Consider the following 15,254-nt stretch of genomic DNA (forward strand, 5'->3'; position numbering starts at 1 on the left):
TACTGCAATACTTTAACTACATCAAGCTCATAATACTTATGTACTTTTACTGCAATACTTTAACTACATCAAGCTCATAATACTTATGTACTTTTACTGCAATACTTTAACTACATCAAGCTCATAATACTTATGTATATTTACTGTAGTAGTATTTTCTTGCAGGACTTTTACTTGTAATGGAGTATTTGCACATTGATGTATTGGTGCTTCAGTTAAGGTTCTGAGTACTTCTTCCACCGCTGCTCTGGATGTTTGTGTGCATTCAGAGTAAATAATTGATATTTAGTGACAGATTTATCAGCGTTTATTGGTTGTTTTCGTCTGTAATGTGCCTGTTTGCTCACATGTTAAACATCAGCATGTATGTTTAATATTTAACTCTTATGCCTCATAGGGGACCTAAAAGGGCCTTTAAAGTTTCATTTTTTTGATCATTTTGGCTGTGATTATGCTGTAGCCGTTATATTTGTGTATTTTTTTTCAAATTTTGGAAGGTTAACCACAGCTCCTATATTAAGTCTATAACCATCTGTGAAGACACATGCACATGCACGCATGGGCCTTTTGACTCAATAAAATATACACATATTCTCTCTCAATCAATCAATCAATCCATCGATCGATCAATCAATCATGTGTTGCACAGTATCTATCAGTTATATGGTGTTGATTAATTGTTATTTACCACAGATCTTTTCCTTTGTCAGTTGTGTTTTGGAAAATGTTTCTAAATTTGATCACTTACTCCTCATACAACAGGAAATGACCCACCCGTCTCCATGGCAATGCCCCGGCCCACCCAGACTGCAGAGAGATTGACTGAGGAGTTTGATGACATCACGGCGGTTACCATGGAGCATCACTTATGAGCTGAAAATATCAGAGACAGTGTACAGTGACAGTAGTGAACATAAGAACTAGACCAGAAGCTGAAGCAGAACATTAAATATATGAAGCTTTAAGTTTGTTCTGTTACTTTGATGCCAGAAACATCCATCTTTGTAACTGAATATTCTGAATAAAGTTGTCAATAAAGCTTTAATATCTCTGCCTGACTGCTCAGCTGTACTGGAGTAACTGCAGAGTAAATAAAGATCTGTCCACATGTGATACCGTCTGTTTTCTACAAATTAGTCAGATGGAAAGTACCTGCATTCGCTGTGGTTTGGTAGACCAAGTGACACATCCTCTCTCTGTCTCTGTGCTGTGGTTGATCAGTGTTTCTACAGAGAATCATTTCATCACAACAGTCAAACTACTGCTCTTATTTCATCCAGCTGCAGAATGGAGGGAACATCTGTCCAGAGGCTGCTGGGTGAGTCCAATCTGCTGGATGTGTATTGATGTGTAAATGTTGAGAGACGATCACTGCTGCGTCCCACAGCAGACCAGTCATTAAAGCTCAAACCAACCTGAGTTTCATTTCTCTTTAGTTCTGAGCTCACTGTTGTGCTGCACAACAAACCAAGGTTAGTAAACTTCTTCCGTCACAGTCTGAAAGCCACTGATTCTGTCTGAGAGATCCTGAGAGGAAAGTTAGAGCTGAGGACAGAGCTGGAAGTCTGACAGGGTTATGAGAGCTTACTCTGTAACTCACTTATAGTACTCTGAAGGGTTTTTATTAGTCTTTTTATGCAAAAAGATCACAAGTTTGTCGTTTCAGCCCTCACAGCCTCTCTGACTGTGAGTCCCAGCAAATTGAGGAATTTTTATCTTTATTCATTGATATTGAACAACTATCTGATTTACTGAAGACACATGAAGTGGTTAAGTGTAAATGTGGTGAAATGAACACCTTCTGGTAACTGGCTGCAGCATTGAGACACATTTATAGATGAAAACTGACACTATAACTGTACGACTAGGAATACTGTTGTTGACCATTTAAGTGTTACTGTGTGATACTCAATAGGCCATTATGTTTTCCTCAATATACAATGATTTTCTGCAGCTTCTCTGACTGTGAGTCCCAGCAGCTCTCAGCTGTTTGAAGGACAGTTTGTCTCTATGAGCTGTGAGGAGGACGACAGCTCTGCTGGATGGACGCTGAGGAGGAACACAACCAAACAAACTGGAGCTAAGTGTGAAGATGACTGGGGAGAACCAGCTGGTTCCTCCTGCAACATCAGCTACGTCATCCCGCCAGACAGTGGAGTTTACTGGTGTGAGTCCAGAGAGGGAGCAACCAGTAACTGCATCAACATCACTGTCACTGGTAAGATCAGACTGTGGAGTTAGTATTGATGAAGCTGAGTGTAAATGATGAAATGCTGTAGTTTGTCTCTGTGTTCAGATGGATCAGTGATCCTGCAGAGTCCTGTCCTCCCTGTGATGGAGGGAGATGATGTCACTCTGCACTGTAAAACAAAGACCTCCAACCTCCCAGCTGATTTCTATAAAGATGGCTCCCTCATCAGGACTGAGCCTGCAGGTCACATGACCATCCACCATGTTTCCATGTCTGATGAAGGCCTCTACAAGTGTAACATCAGCAGTCACGGAGAGTCTCCACCCAGCTGGGTCACTGTCACAGGTGAGGAAGTTACATTTGATTTCACCACTTATTTCATCCACATGTTCACCTGACCAGGTGTGATTCACTCTGCAGGTAAACCTACCACTACAGCCCTGACCCCTACATCGGGAGCCCCGCCCCCTGACTCAGCTCCCCTCCGGCTTGTGTTCAGACTGGTCTGCCACTTAGTGGTGTTCTTTCCGTACTTCATCTCCACTCTCCTCATGGTGTCTTTATATCGATACAGGCCCACAGGTAACACTCTGAATCATTCACTCACCTTACGGACACTCAGCAACTATCAATCAATCACTCAATTAATTAATCAACCAATAAGTCAGTCAATCAATCAATAAATCAGTCTATCAATCAATCAATCAATCAATCAATCAGTCAATCGATCAATCAAGTTTATTCTGGTGTGGATGGTTAACAGTTGTCTCTAACAGCTGATAAATTATCTTCATTTTCTTTCTGACCTGCTCTGACTGCAGGAAATGACCCGCCCGTCTCTATGGTTATGACTGCGCCCACTCAGACTGAGCAGGGATTGGATGATGACTATGATGACGTCATCACCTCTGTCACCACAGAGCATCACTTCTGAACTGAACAGATGTGTTGTCGTTCTGAAGTGAAGATAAAAATCAGATTTCAAGTCCTTCATGAATGAAAAGCAGCAGAGCATCCGAAACGCTTCCCTGTGGAACTCCACATGTTCTAGTTTGACTTGTATATCAAATGTGTTGAAGTTACAGAGAGGACAGGAAATATTTTTATATTTCTGCTGCTGTCTGTCTGTTTCAAGCTGCAGATCTGAAAGAAAACATGTCATAATTTTCTGCCATGATGTTATAAACTTGTTCTCTTAAAACTGGTGAAACAATGTGCAGAGAAATGTCACATCTATTAATGTATCTATCTCTACTGTTTGTTTTGTTGTTCATTTTATGACTTTATGTTCAATTATTGATGTAACACCAGTGTACAACCATTTCTGCAGGATTAAAAAGTTTGTGATCACCTCACTTTCACATTTCTATAATATCTTGTTTTCTAACAATATTATTATTTCTGATATATATTTATATATATTTATGAATACTGAGTTTGTCTGGGGTCAAAAGAAAACAGACTTTGACTCTTGGTCCTTCAGAAACTAGGACTGCAGTTGAATAGTCTTTTTTGCTCAGGAACATTCCTAACTTAGTTAAGTGACCCGGAAGTGTCTAAGCATTTCATTCTGAGATCTGATTATTAAAACCATTTTAATATAATAACCACTCGTCTGTAGTCAGTATGAATAAGTTGCATCTACTCTTGGGTTTTCTCCCCCCTCTGTGGTTTTATAGTTTCATTTCGTTGTTGCACATAAACACTTTTCTGTTAATAGTGTGTGGAGAGGAAACTACAACACTGACAGCCACAGACGGAGGAGGGATGAGGTTTTATGTGATGTGAACATGAACTGATCTCATTTTACCAAGAAGCAGGGTGGAAGAAGCATCTCTACTGTCTCTACTGCTCTGTGAGTACTTTATATCCATGTCTAGGTTACAACAATGTAATGGAATAATGTGTTTTGGATTACATCTGCTTTGGCCACACAGTTGGTGTTTCCCCTTTTTGTGTCTGACTTTGTCACATTTAAATATATGCATATTGTTTTTGTTGTATGGAAAGCCATTTTTCACAGTTTTATGAGTCTGTGCTATAGACACATAAAAATTTTACTTACTTATTTACATATTTGAATACCTCTGCCAAGGCTGCACAATCCTCAAAATGAATTTCATTAATTCTTCTTGTTCAAACTAACCTGAGTGTCATTTCTCTTTAGTTCTGAGCTCACTGCTGTGCTGCACAACAAACCAAGGTTAGTAAACTTCTTCTAACTGTCAGGCTCAACCTTTTAATGAAAACCTGATAGAAAAGTTAGAGTTGAGGACAGTTTTAGAGTCTGGAGAGGAATGTAGTGATTTACTAAATCAGGTTGCATTATTAAAACTTAAGAAATGTTGTAGTAAACACTTTCCATGTCGCTACATAAAGGAGACACTACTTCCTGCATTGACACTGGTCGTTGATCAACCAGCTGGATGCCCTTAACAGCTTTATTCTCTCAGAATCAGGGACCAGTGGCTGTAGATGTTTAGGTAGAGTAGGAGTGGAGTTTCAGGACCTTCAAGAGTTTTTTTAGTTTCTTTGAGGATGTCATCAGTGTGTCTTTTCACTACCACACTCCCTCCCTGTTTCTGAGTGTGGAATTAAATGGGGAAGATCAGCTGGTTCCTCCTGTAACATGAGCTACATTGTCCCGCTGGACAGTGGAGTTTACTGGTATGAGTCCAGAGAGGGAGCAACCAGTAACAGCATCAACATCACTGTCACTGGTAAGATCAGACTGTGGAGTTAGTATTGATGAAGCTGAGTGTAAATGATGAAATGCTGTAGTTTGTCTCTGTGTTGAGGTGGATCAGTGATCCTGCAGAGTCCTGTCCTCCCTGTGATGGAGGGAGATGATGTCACTCTGCACTGTAAAACAAAGACCTCCAACCTCCCAGCTGATTTCTATAAAGATGGCTCCCTCATCAGGACTGAGCCTGCAGGTCACATGACCATCCACCATGTTTCCAAGTCTGATGAAGGCCTCTACAAGTGTAACAGAAAGTCATGCAGAGTCTCCACCCAGCTGGATCACTGTCACAGGTGAGGAAGTTACCTTTGATTTCACCACTTATTTCATCCACATGTTCACCTGACCAGGTGAGATTCTCTCTGCAGGTGAAGAAGCCCCGCCCCCTGTCTCATCATCCCTCCAGCTTGTGTTCAGACTGGACTGCCACCTAGTGGTGTTCTGTCTGTACTTCATCTCCACTCTCATCATGGTGTCCTTATATTGACACAGGCCCACAGGTAACACTCTGAATCAATCAATCAATTAAGTTCACTCTGGTGTGGATGATTGATCGTTGTCTCTAACAGTTGATAAATTATCTATATTTATCTATAATTTTCTTTCTGAACTGTTCTGACTGCAGGAAATGACCTGCCCATCTCCATGGCAGAGTGCGTCCTCACTCACCCAGGCTGAGCAGGGATTGGATGATGACTATGATGATGTCATCCCCTCTGTCACCACAGAGCATCATATTTATATTATATCATTTTATATTATATGACTTTATCACATTATGTTGTATTGTGTTATATTATATTACATTACAGGTGTAGCTTTCAGGATTGAATGTGCTCCTCAGCTTTGTCTGATGTGTCAGATGTCGTTCATAATACATATATGTGAGTTTTGGACCATCACGTGTTTTGTTGTAATTGATTTTCTGTTCTCACATTCAGATATAATGAGGACAGTCAGTCAAAGCTCTGTCAGCAATAATCATCCAGTTTTTAATGATATAACCTTTATTAAAGAAAAGATGAGAACAACAAGTTCACATCTCCTCTGACTCTGTTTCATCATGAGTTCTGGTGTTGAGCTGTTATATCTAGGTTTGGACAGCAGGTGTCGCCATTTCCTCAGTAAAGCCTTTTTGAAACACTGAACTTTGATGATGAAAAAATGATGATGAATCGTTTTCACATATTACTGTTTATAGTTTGTTGTGAACTGTTTATTAAAGTTAAACTTTATTATTGAGTGATCCAGTGTCTGTGACACAAATGATATTTTTACTGGGAAATAAATAGTTGATGTTTTGTGTAACTGAGCAGAGGTGAGTTTGTTAGTGTGACTCAAATAACATGAAGATAAAAATAAGACTTTGTGATGTTACTGAAGCCCAACTTATGGAAGCAAATAAGAGCTGTAAAAACTAAAGCAAAAAAACAAAGCAAAACACTGTTGTCTTCTAGCAAAAAGTTGAACTGGATTAAACTTTTGCTGGAACACAACCAGACGTCACGCTGCGGTGGCCAATCACATACATGCAAGTGCACATTCCTGGAGGATTACTTTTTAACGTGAACACGTATTCGACTGTTTGACAGATGAAACATTTGCCACTGTGAAACTTTCCAGAGTTGTAAAATCCTGTCTGTGAGTGTTACAAACTGCTGCGTACTGGTGTTTTGGCTTTTGATGCGTCCCTAAATGCGTCAATCTGTAACTCCAGGTCGACTTCCTGGATGGTATTTCATTGTCTCACCGGTATCTTAAACAACACGCCTCCACCACCGCAGCCCCCTGCACTGTAGGTGATATTGCTAGATGTGGTCTGAATACAGCCTTAAGGTCTTTGCACACCAGATGTGTTCTTTTTCGTGCGATGAACAACAATGTTGGAGCAGTTAACAACCTGAAGGTGAGCAGTAAACCAGGCCGTCATCTGTTTATTTTTCTGGGGCACAATTTTTGTTGAGAACCTTGATTAATTTGCAAAAGCCTGATGTGAATAGTCAGGTGCCTCAAAATTTGTCTCTGAATGATTCACAATTTCATGCCATTTATTTGCGTTGCTGTTGGTGTGTAAAGGCCTTTACTCAGGAACACTGTTCACATTCACAATGAGACACTGCTGCAAGAATCTGAACCTGAACCAAGAGGAGAGACACATCACTCCAGTTCTTAAATCCTTCTACAGTTGATTTTAAGGTGCTTCTTTTAATCTTGAAGTGTCTTCATAGCCTTGCCTCTGTTATCTCAGCAATCTGATCAAAGATTTGTTTGATCACTTAGATTGTGGAACAGTTACTTATTAGCATCCCTACAATCCTGTTTGCCATTTAATACTGTAAATGGCACAATCTAGTAAGAGTAGAGTCAGCTCAGCCAAAAAAACTTATGAACAAAGCAATTAAATCAAATTATCTAGAAGCGGGTAGGTTAACTGAACATAAAAGAGACAGAGACTGAAGGGTTTCAGAAACCATTCTGAATGGTTTCTGTCTGATAACATTTTTTAAGAATGGAACATATTTCTCAAAATCTTTGATAATGGATATGATGTTTAATGTTTATCTTGACAGTGTCAGATATATAACGATAATAGTCTTATCAATCCCATCAAGAAGAACAGATTCATTATTAATACCATGTGATAACCATCTGTGGGGGTTCTGCCTTAATTTAGTTGTTGGATATTATTTGGATAACTGGTCAATATGGACCCAGCAGATCCAGCTTTTTCACTGCAGGTAAATGAAGTTCTGCATGCTCTGGAGCGGCTCTCTGGATGGTGAGTAGGTCAATTGTTAAATAAACTTGGATCATATCTGCTGAGAGCTGCAGTTGTGATTGTATTATTATTATTACAGAAGTGTAAAGCTGCCACCATGACGAACAACACCTGTGCCACATTACAACGTTATAATGAGAACAATTTATGTATTTATGAGGGTGGCAGTTCTCTGCTGCCAAACATTTACATTTAAATGATATCTGAGGTAAACTAATGAAATGATAAAACCAGTGAACATATTAGGCCTGTTAGACCAGATATATCCAGATTTAAAGTCTACAGCAGAATTTGAACATTTATTGAAATGAAGCCATGTCAGAAGAGAAAAATCACTATTTGGTGGAGCTGTTAACAACTCATAGACATGTGAAATGTGACCCCGACTACACACTGTTTTTTGTAAGACGTCAAAAGCCAAAAAGGTTGGAAACCACTGGTTTCATCTTTAACAATGTGTTGTATTTTAAAAGCTTGTTATATTATCCATTGTGTCAAATCTTCATCTGAAAAGTAACTAAAGCTGCCAAATAAATGTAGTGGAGTAGAAAGTACAATATTTCCCTCTGAAATGTGGAGTGGATGTTGTTTTCGGTTTAAAACTGTTTGACTATTAACAAATTATGATGATCAATATTGGAGAATGTATAAATAATGGCAATAATGGATACTTCCTCTTGGAGACTTCATTCAAAAAAGAAACTTTATTCATGTTATTCATTCAAAATGATGAAATAAAGTACTTTTCAACATAGCTACAGAAAGCTGCACATAACAAAATTTCCTTCAAAAGGCTCGAACAGTACGTGGACAGAATAACAGGAACAGCAGTCTGACAGGAATCTTAAAATCTTAACTGTGTGTGCGTGTGCAGTTTGAACAAGCAGCTCAGAGGTTTAAACTGGTTCAGCCAGATGAGATGTTTTTGTTTCTCCTTACATCGACTGCTTTTAAATCAAAGTTAACGCAACACAAATGCTTCACACACAATTACAGTCAGTGCTTGTGAACGGACGTTCACTGCTGTGAGCTCGTCAGATAAAAACAGGCACATTTCATTTCATTTTACCTGCACGAAAAGTATCCATACACACACTTTTGGTTTCTGTTTTATAAATGATTAATTGTGGAACTGAGAGCATGTGGATGAGTCTGATTTGCACTCCCACAGTTAGACATGCGCTGAGTGGAAGAAGACAAACTCTTAATCACCAGTTTGGCCTGTTTTGATACTGCAATAATCACAAAAAAACAAACTCAGTGAAATCCTGGGGGGACTGATGTTTACTCCAGCAAATTTAAAATACTTAAAGGAAATAGCTTAAGCACTTTTAGCCAACTACATATATCTGACAGCTATTGGCTAACTTTTTGATTCACAGGTAAATATTAAACACACAGAACATGATCAGCGTATACAGTTTTAAAACTTTTAAAAACTTCAGAGGCAAATATCAACATTTTCCTTTCTTTTTGTGCTAAAAAACTATTTAATATAACTTTGAAAATCACTTCAACATTGTTTTTGACTTTAAGGGATGTTTAAATGTGAGACACTCTGGTCTGGTCCGGTCCGGTATTCTGACAAACATCGATTCATCTTTAAACCATCACTGCACCAAATAAGACAACAACAACACAATAAAAAATAACGCAATTGCTACCGATCCATAATGTACATGTGACTCTCCTCCATCCTTGCCTCGTTTAGTCCGGGTGTTTCCAGCTGTGTGACCTGCAGAGCAGAAACAGGTGTGAGGTATCAGCTATCAGGTAGGTGATGACTGAAGAGTTCTTCAAACTCATGTAGGACATTATCTACTGAACTCTCATCACTCACCTGTTTTCTATACAGTCTCATCAACAACACTTTACTAAATTTTAGTAAATCAAGAGCACAGATTATTAATTTGAGAGCAGGATTCAGCCTCTTTTTTTCTCTGGTTTCTAAGTGGATTTATGGAGGTTTATTGGGGACAGATATCAGAGATAATGATATCCTCAGCAAGTATAAGTCTGTAACAAACTCACCTGAGTCTGTAACATTCCACTCAATGATGCTGTTTGGTTCACTCTTAATCATGGCTCTCCTCTGAAGTCTTGCTTCATGGATGCTCACATTCATCCGAACCAGAAACGGGTCACCGTCCTTGTCTTCCTGCAGCTCCACCGGATTCTCAAAGGATGGGTGCTGGTTGGTCCACTCTAAAGCACCGATCATGGTGTTGCGGGGAGCTCACATGAGGGAGAGAAAAAAGAAAGAATATACATAAATACCACGGACAAGAATAGTTAAAACTGTCCAATGAGAGAAGTGTGAAGCTCAACAATCAATCGCAAACAAGTTCAACATATCAACATAGAAAGTTAAAGGGATATGTCAGGGTTGTGTTCAATACCTTACTTTTCTGCTTTCTTAAGGTTTAAACTCTCTGTTGACCTGGTTAAGATCATTTTTGAATGTGTAAATTAACACCAGGCTGACGTTCATACACCATCATCCTTTCAATTAGATGCTTTAGGAGGTTGCAACTAACAATTATTTTCATTATCAATTAATCTTCTTCTTTTGTCCACAGGTCAGAAAATAGAGAAAAACGCTTGTTATAATTTCTATAATTTCTATAATTTCTTTAACGTAGTCTTGTCAGATTAACAGTCCCAAATTCAAAGAAATTCAATTTACTGTCATTTATGACACAGAAAAACTTAAGAGTCTCACATTTGGGAAGCTGAAACCAATGAATGTTTGGCATGTTTGCTTAAGGAATGACCAAACCAATTATTTGGTTATAAAAATAGTTTTCGATTAATTTTCTGTTGATTGATTAATTGTTGCAAACCTCGAAACCAGACCTGATGCTATGGGTGGACATTGGATAACCTCTGTGGCAACTGAATAACCCTCCCCTTAAAAGCATGTAGGAGAACCTATAGTGGCTGCAAAACATGCGAAAAATGTGGAAGGTCCTCTCTAAAGCCAGTGTTTGGTTTGTCCGTTCTGGGCTACTGTACAAACATGGTGGTGCAACATGGTGGGCTCTGTGGAAGAGGACCTGCTCACTCTGTAGATGTAAAGGGCTCATCAACATTACAATGCTTATTTTAAGGTTATTATATACTGATTAAAACATACTTGTGAATATTATATTCCATTTCTGCCAATATTTCTGCATATAGATCCACCTAAATCTTACACACTGGTCTCTTGACTCTGCCTTTGTTTTATTAAACAATTATAGGCCACTACAGTATATTCAGCTGTAGGCAACAAATCAAAGTACCGTTTATTGTGCCCTTACCCAAAAATCGAACCCTGCCCCCCTGCCCTAATAATTCTATGACACACAGACCATCACGCTGACCTCGGCAAACTCACCTGGGTCCACCCTCAGCTCAACAATGCTGATTGGATCAGAGTCAATTAAGCTTCTCTTCCTGCATCGTGTTCTGCTATTTTTGTGGCGACACTCGTAAATTCCTGCATCGCTCGGGTTTACCTTCTTCAAAATCAAAGACAGGTCTCCTTCCTTCAACTGTCTGTCCCTCAGCTCCACCCGGTTCTCAAAGGACGGATCCTGATCCTCTGTATCTGAGTGCCCGTCCCGGTGGAGAAAGACATATTGTGACTGCTCACGTCTGGTCCACTCCACAGCACTGATTGGGGTGTTGCTGGGAGCCAAACATGGCAGAATGGTAGTGTGTCCGATGTAAGATGTGATGGTTTTGTGGACTGAAACACACCAGAAAAGTCAAAAGAGGTCAGCCTCTCTCTACATATGAGAACTCTCTGTGTAGTACATATTAAATATTATATTAGGTAACACTTTATTTTACGTCCCTTAGTTTTATACTGATTTCCTAGACATTTTCTAAGTAATTTGAAGGTATTTAACTGGTTAATTTTTCAGACATTTTACTGAAAGGTGGTGAAATCGGGTACAAATCATAAAAAAAACACTTTTTTCAGTTTTTTCTTATAAATTTCACCAAATTGCACCACATTCTGCATAAAATATCCAAAATGTTAACCGTTAAGTACCTGCAAATACCTTAGAACATTTCCAGGAAATTAGTATTAAATATAAGACCCTGTTTCTCCACTCAGACTGGGAACTGGGCTCTGAACTGGAACTGGTTCTAAATGACTTGAAGACACCAAAGAAAAAAGACAGCAAAGAAAAAAGACAGCAAAGAAAAGAATCTGATCAGAATTAAGAATGATCAGATTAAAAAATTCCAAAAGGGGTTATGAAAACATCCCACTAAAAAAAACTATTACTGTACATCTACAATTCAAGTTAAAGCTAAATAATTATCAATCATTTATTTTATTATTTTTTAGGTGTTCACCTTTTTGCTAATATATTTATAAAATACAAAATATCAGAATTTGGACAGAATGATTAAGTGCAGATGTTTTACTTCTTTACTTAACCTCCAACATTTGACTTTCACTTTGATCTCGTTTATCAACAAAGTGCCTCACATTTTTATAGACATACATTTTTCCTCTCTCTACATGCTGTCGGTGATAAAATGAACCACCGGGACCTTATAAAGAGAAGTTGTTTACTATATCACGTCAATTTGGCGCATTTTGTGTGTGTAAATGAGCCAATCACAAGCACAGACATAGAGACTGTATGAAAGCGCAAAGCTGTAATAAGGTGACATATTCCAGTTTTCCTTTGTGCACTTGCAGCTCTTTTACACACGGAACTCTCTCTATGCACGGATTGCTAAATGAAGCTTCTGGATGGATGGAAAAAACTTTCTGTTGCGAATAGAATAAAAAACAAGAGTTTGTTACTCACCATTTTTTTCGGCCATTGTGGTTAATATCAGTGGGCAGATAGATCCACAGACAAGCTGAGATCTTTGGAGACCAACAGATATTTGGCGACTTTCAAAGACCTCCTCACGTCTACCTTGCCGGGCTGTTACTGTCGGTGTGTCTGTTGCTGTGTTCAAGTGAGATGGGCAATACCATAAACACTGGAAAATCCCCCAGAGTGCGTTTCTCTTTCTGTTTCTCTGCAGCTGCTGAGGTAGAATGTCTGAGTGTCTGCATATACAGTACATTGGCTGAGGACTTTTTTATTCCTGATTCAATGATGACATATTTGTTAGTTTTCTTTTAATTTTTTGGACAGTTTTTCAGAGCTTTGCTTTTCCATCACACCGTTATTTATTAAGGCCTGAGCACCGAGTAGTGCGATGACTCCATTGTAATGCAAGGAATTATTGTTTTTTGTCCAAATTAATCACGATTTTTGAGGAGCTTAAGGTGCTCAAAACTTTGTACGTGTCAGAAGTGGTGAATATTTATATGTTTTATGGGTCTTGGGCATAGGTGTGGCAAAATGGCTCAATAACGCCCCTTATGAAATTTCAAAGTTGAATCCCCCACATTTAGGTTTCACCTAGATGTACCAAATTTGGTTGCACATGTATCATGTCCAGACTTACAAAGAGCCTCTTGGAGCCATACCCTAAGCCCAACAGGAAGTCAGCCATTTTGAATTTGCTGTGCACTTTTCGGACAGTTTTTGCCATTAACAGGCACTTTACTTTAACAAACCCCTCTTAGAGAATTAACCAGAGTGACTTCAAATTTGTTCGCTATCATCTAAAGACCTTTGCGATGCTAAACTGAGAAACTTTTGAGTTTTCTTGAAATGGCATTGCTATGGCCATGAAAGAGGAAGCTATTGTAACTTGTGCGCGTCAAGGGCCATTCTGTATTTAATTTGTTTTCATGCTAAGTATTGTACAACTTGTTGATGTGTTTTGTGCTATATTCATTTACAAAATACAATTCTCATGGCGTGAAAAGGCGGGGATGCATCAGAGAAACAAGACATATCAGATAGGGCTGTGCGATATGACAATATATATTGTGTGACGAGAGAAAAATCGTCACGAAAAATAGTCTATCGTTACATATTATGCTCTATCGTTTATACTGTTGTGACGCGAATAACACTCTTTAAGGCAATGTTTTTCGTCATTTGGAGTCCATCTTTTGTGCAGATTACATTGTTAAATTACTCCTCTTGGCTTTTTACTAGCAAAGCTTTTATTTTTACAGTGACATAACGAGTTCAGTTGTGTCAACTCTCCACCGCTGTCTGTCTCCTCTGCTGCGCTGCATACACTGAGAGCTAAGCCCACGCTGAGAAAGAGTAGAGAAGCAGTGAGATGGATACCATAAATGAAAGCAAAACATGGTAGAGACTGTCTTTATTTGTGTTTTTTTTTGTTTGTTTGTTTGTTTTTTTTTAACCAAATTTATGTGCACTTTTTAATTTCAGCTACGTATGTGAGAGTATCTGCTGCGTTTTGCTGTCATTTATGGTAACGGTACTGTCCACTGCTTTCCATAGCCCTAAGCCCATATGTGGAGTACAGCCGCAGGGTTGAGCGGAGGTATGAGGTTGGGTTTGTGTTTTAGAATGTAACCGCTGTGAAACAATCAGAAAATAAGGTTTTACTGATCTGATTCACCGGCTCTCTCACTACTAGCGCTCCCTCTCTTCATTCGCTCCTTAGCTCACTTGACCATAGCTGCACGCTCTCGCTCTCTTTTTCTCTTGTCTTTTTAAAAATGAGTCGGGAAACCGATGGAAAAGTCTAACTTAACTTTTAATGTTATCAAATGAAGAGAAATGTCCTCCCCTCATCATAGTAACCTCTTTGTCCTCCCTCATGGCAGAGTTTACGGCTCTGATAGGTCTGATCTCCGTCACGCCTCTGAATCCAGAACATCTGCATTCTATGTTAAAGCGCAAACGGAGGCAGCTTTATGCTGGCGGGGGGATATGGAGGGGACGGACCAACTGTTTATTCATTGACTTAAAATGTGCTATATCGACATAGGTATTATTTTCGGGATATGAAAAGACCTATATCATATCGCCCAGCCCTAATGTCTGAGCAATAAACGCCCGTTTCAAAGAACCGACCTGTGTCTGTGTCGTCATGAAGAGAGCTACAACTCAGACGCCCATATGTACATTGAAATAGTTATTGGTCTCCGTAATTGTTCCTCCTGTTCATACTTACCTTGAAGTACTGCCAGACATAAATGTAAGTGATGGGATTCAAATACTCAGTCCCTGTTTTGTGAAAAAATGCATTGTTAAATTCAACTTAGGCTAAAAGAAGGTTCAATAGCCCGAGTTAGACAAAATCAAGTTGGTACCACCCACATTTGCAGCTTTTTCAATATGAATTCCAACACACATGTATTGTCACGTACCTATGAGTAATCTGCACAGGGCTAGTTCTTCTCAAACAAGCTCTATTTTTCACTGTGGTTTAGTTGGACAGGAAGTCATGCTTGACAACACGCCCTGCACAGCTCTGAGACATTCAAACACAAAGAAGAAATCTAGAGAACCAGAAGGAGCAAGGCAATATTTTTTATAAACATCTTTATAACTGTATTTGTTTGAAGATTTCCTCACCTTGTCGTTTTCCACTAAGTGAAGACTTACTGTATCTTCAATCTGTTTAATCTTAATAAGTACAAATCT

At 39.0% G+C, this 15,254-nt stretch overlaps 3 protein-coding genes across 4 annotated transcripts; 2 read left to right on the forward strand and 1 right to left on the reverse strand.

Moving 5' to 3' along the window:
* Positions 1-731: 731 nt before the first annotated feature.
* Positions 732-3,536, forward strand: LOC122974208 (Fc receptor-like protein 5). Its single transcript, XM_044342179.1, has 6 exons — positions 732-1,318; positions 1,437-1,472; positions 1,955-2,218; positions 2,297-2,536; positions 2,612-2,773; positions 3,013-3,536. The coding sequence occupies exons 1-6, from the start codon at positions 1,288-1,290 to the stop codon at positions 3,123-3,125; spliced, it is 846 nt and encodes a 281-aa protein (XP_044198114.1). The 5' UTR covers positions 732-1,287; the 3' UTR covers positions 3,126-3,536.
* Positions 3,537-4,750: 1,214 nt separating this feature from the next.
* LOC122974276 (Fc receptor-like protein 5) lies at positions 4,751-6,128 on the forward strand. The gene is made up of 3 exons (XM_044342299.1): positions 4,751-4,911; positions 4,990-5,227; positions 5,560-6,128. The coding sequence occupies exons 1-3, from the start codon at positions 4,821-4,823 to the stop codon at positions 5,564-5,566; spliced, it is 336 nt and encodes a 111-aa protein (XP_044198234.1). The 5' UTR covers positions 4,751-4,820; the 3' UTR covers positions 5,567-6,128.
* A 2,270-nt stretch (positions 6,129-8,398) lies between these two features.
* Positions 8,399-15,018, reverse strand: LOC122974180. 2 transcript variants are annotated; one of them, XM_044342144.1, is made up of 5 exons: positions 13,806-15,018; positions 12,531-12,677; positions 11,093-11,446; positions 9,745-9,948; positions 8,399-9,448 (listed from the first exon to the last, which is right to left on the reverse strand). In XM_044342144.1, the coding sequence occupies exons 2-5, from the start codon at positions 12,544-12,546 to the stop codon at positions 9,324-9,326; spliced, it is 699 nt and encodes a 232-aa protein (XP_044198079.1). In that variant the 5' UTR covers positions 12,547-12,677; positions 13,806-15,018; the 3' UTR covers positions 8,399-9,323. The 2 variants fall into 2 exon arrangements, with proteins under 2 accessions (XP_044198079.1, XP_044198078.1); XM_044342143.1 differs by having other exon boundaries at positions 12,531-15,018.
* Between the last annotated feature and the right edge of the window lie 236 nt (positions 15,019-15,254).

Source organism: Thunnus albacares, chromosome 22 (assembly GCF_914725855.1).
Source record: "Thunnus albacares chromosome 22, fThuAlb1.1, whole genome shotgun sequence".
In the NCBI taxonomy this organism is placed as follows: Eukaryota; Metazoa; Chordata; class Actinopteri; order Scombriformes; family Scombridae; genus Thunnus; species Thunnus albacares.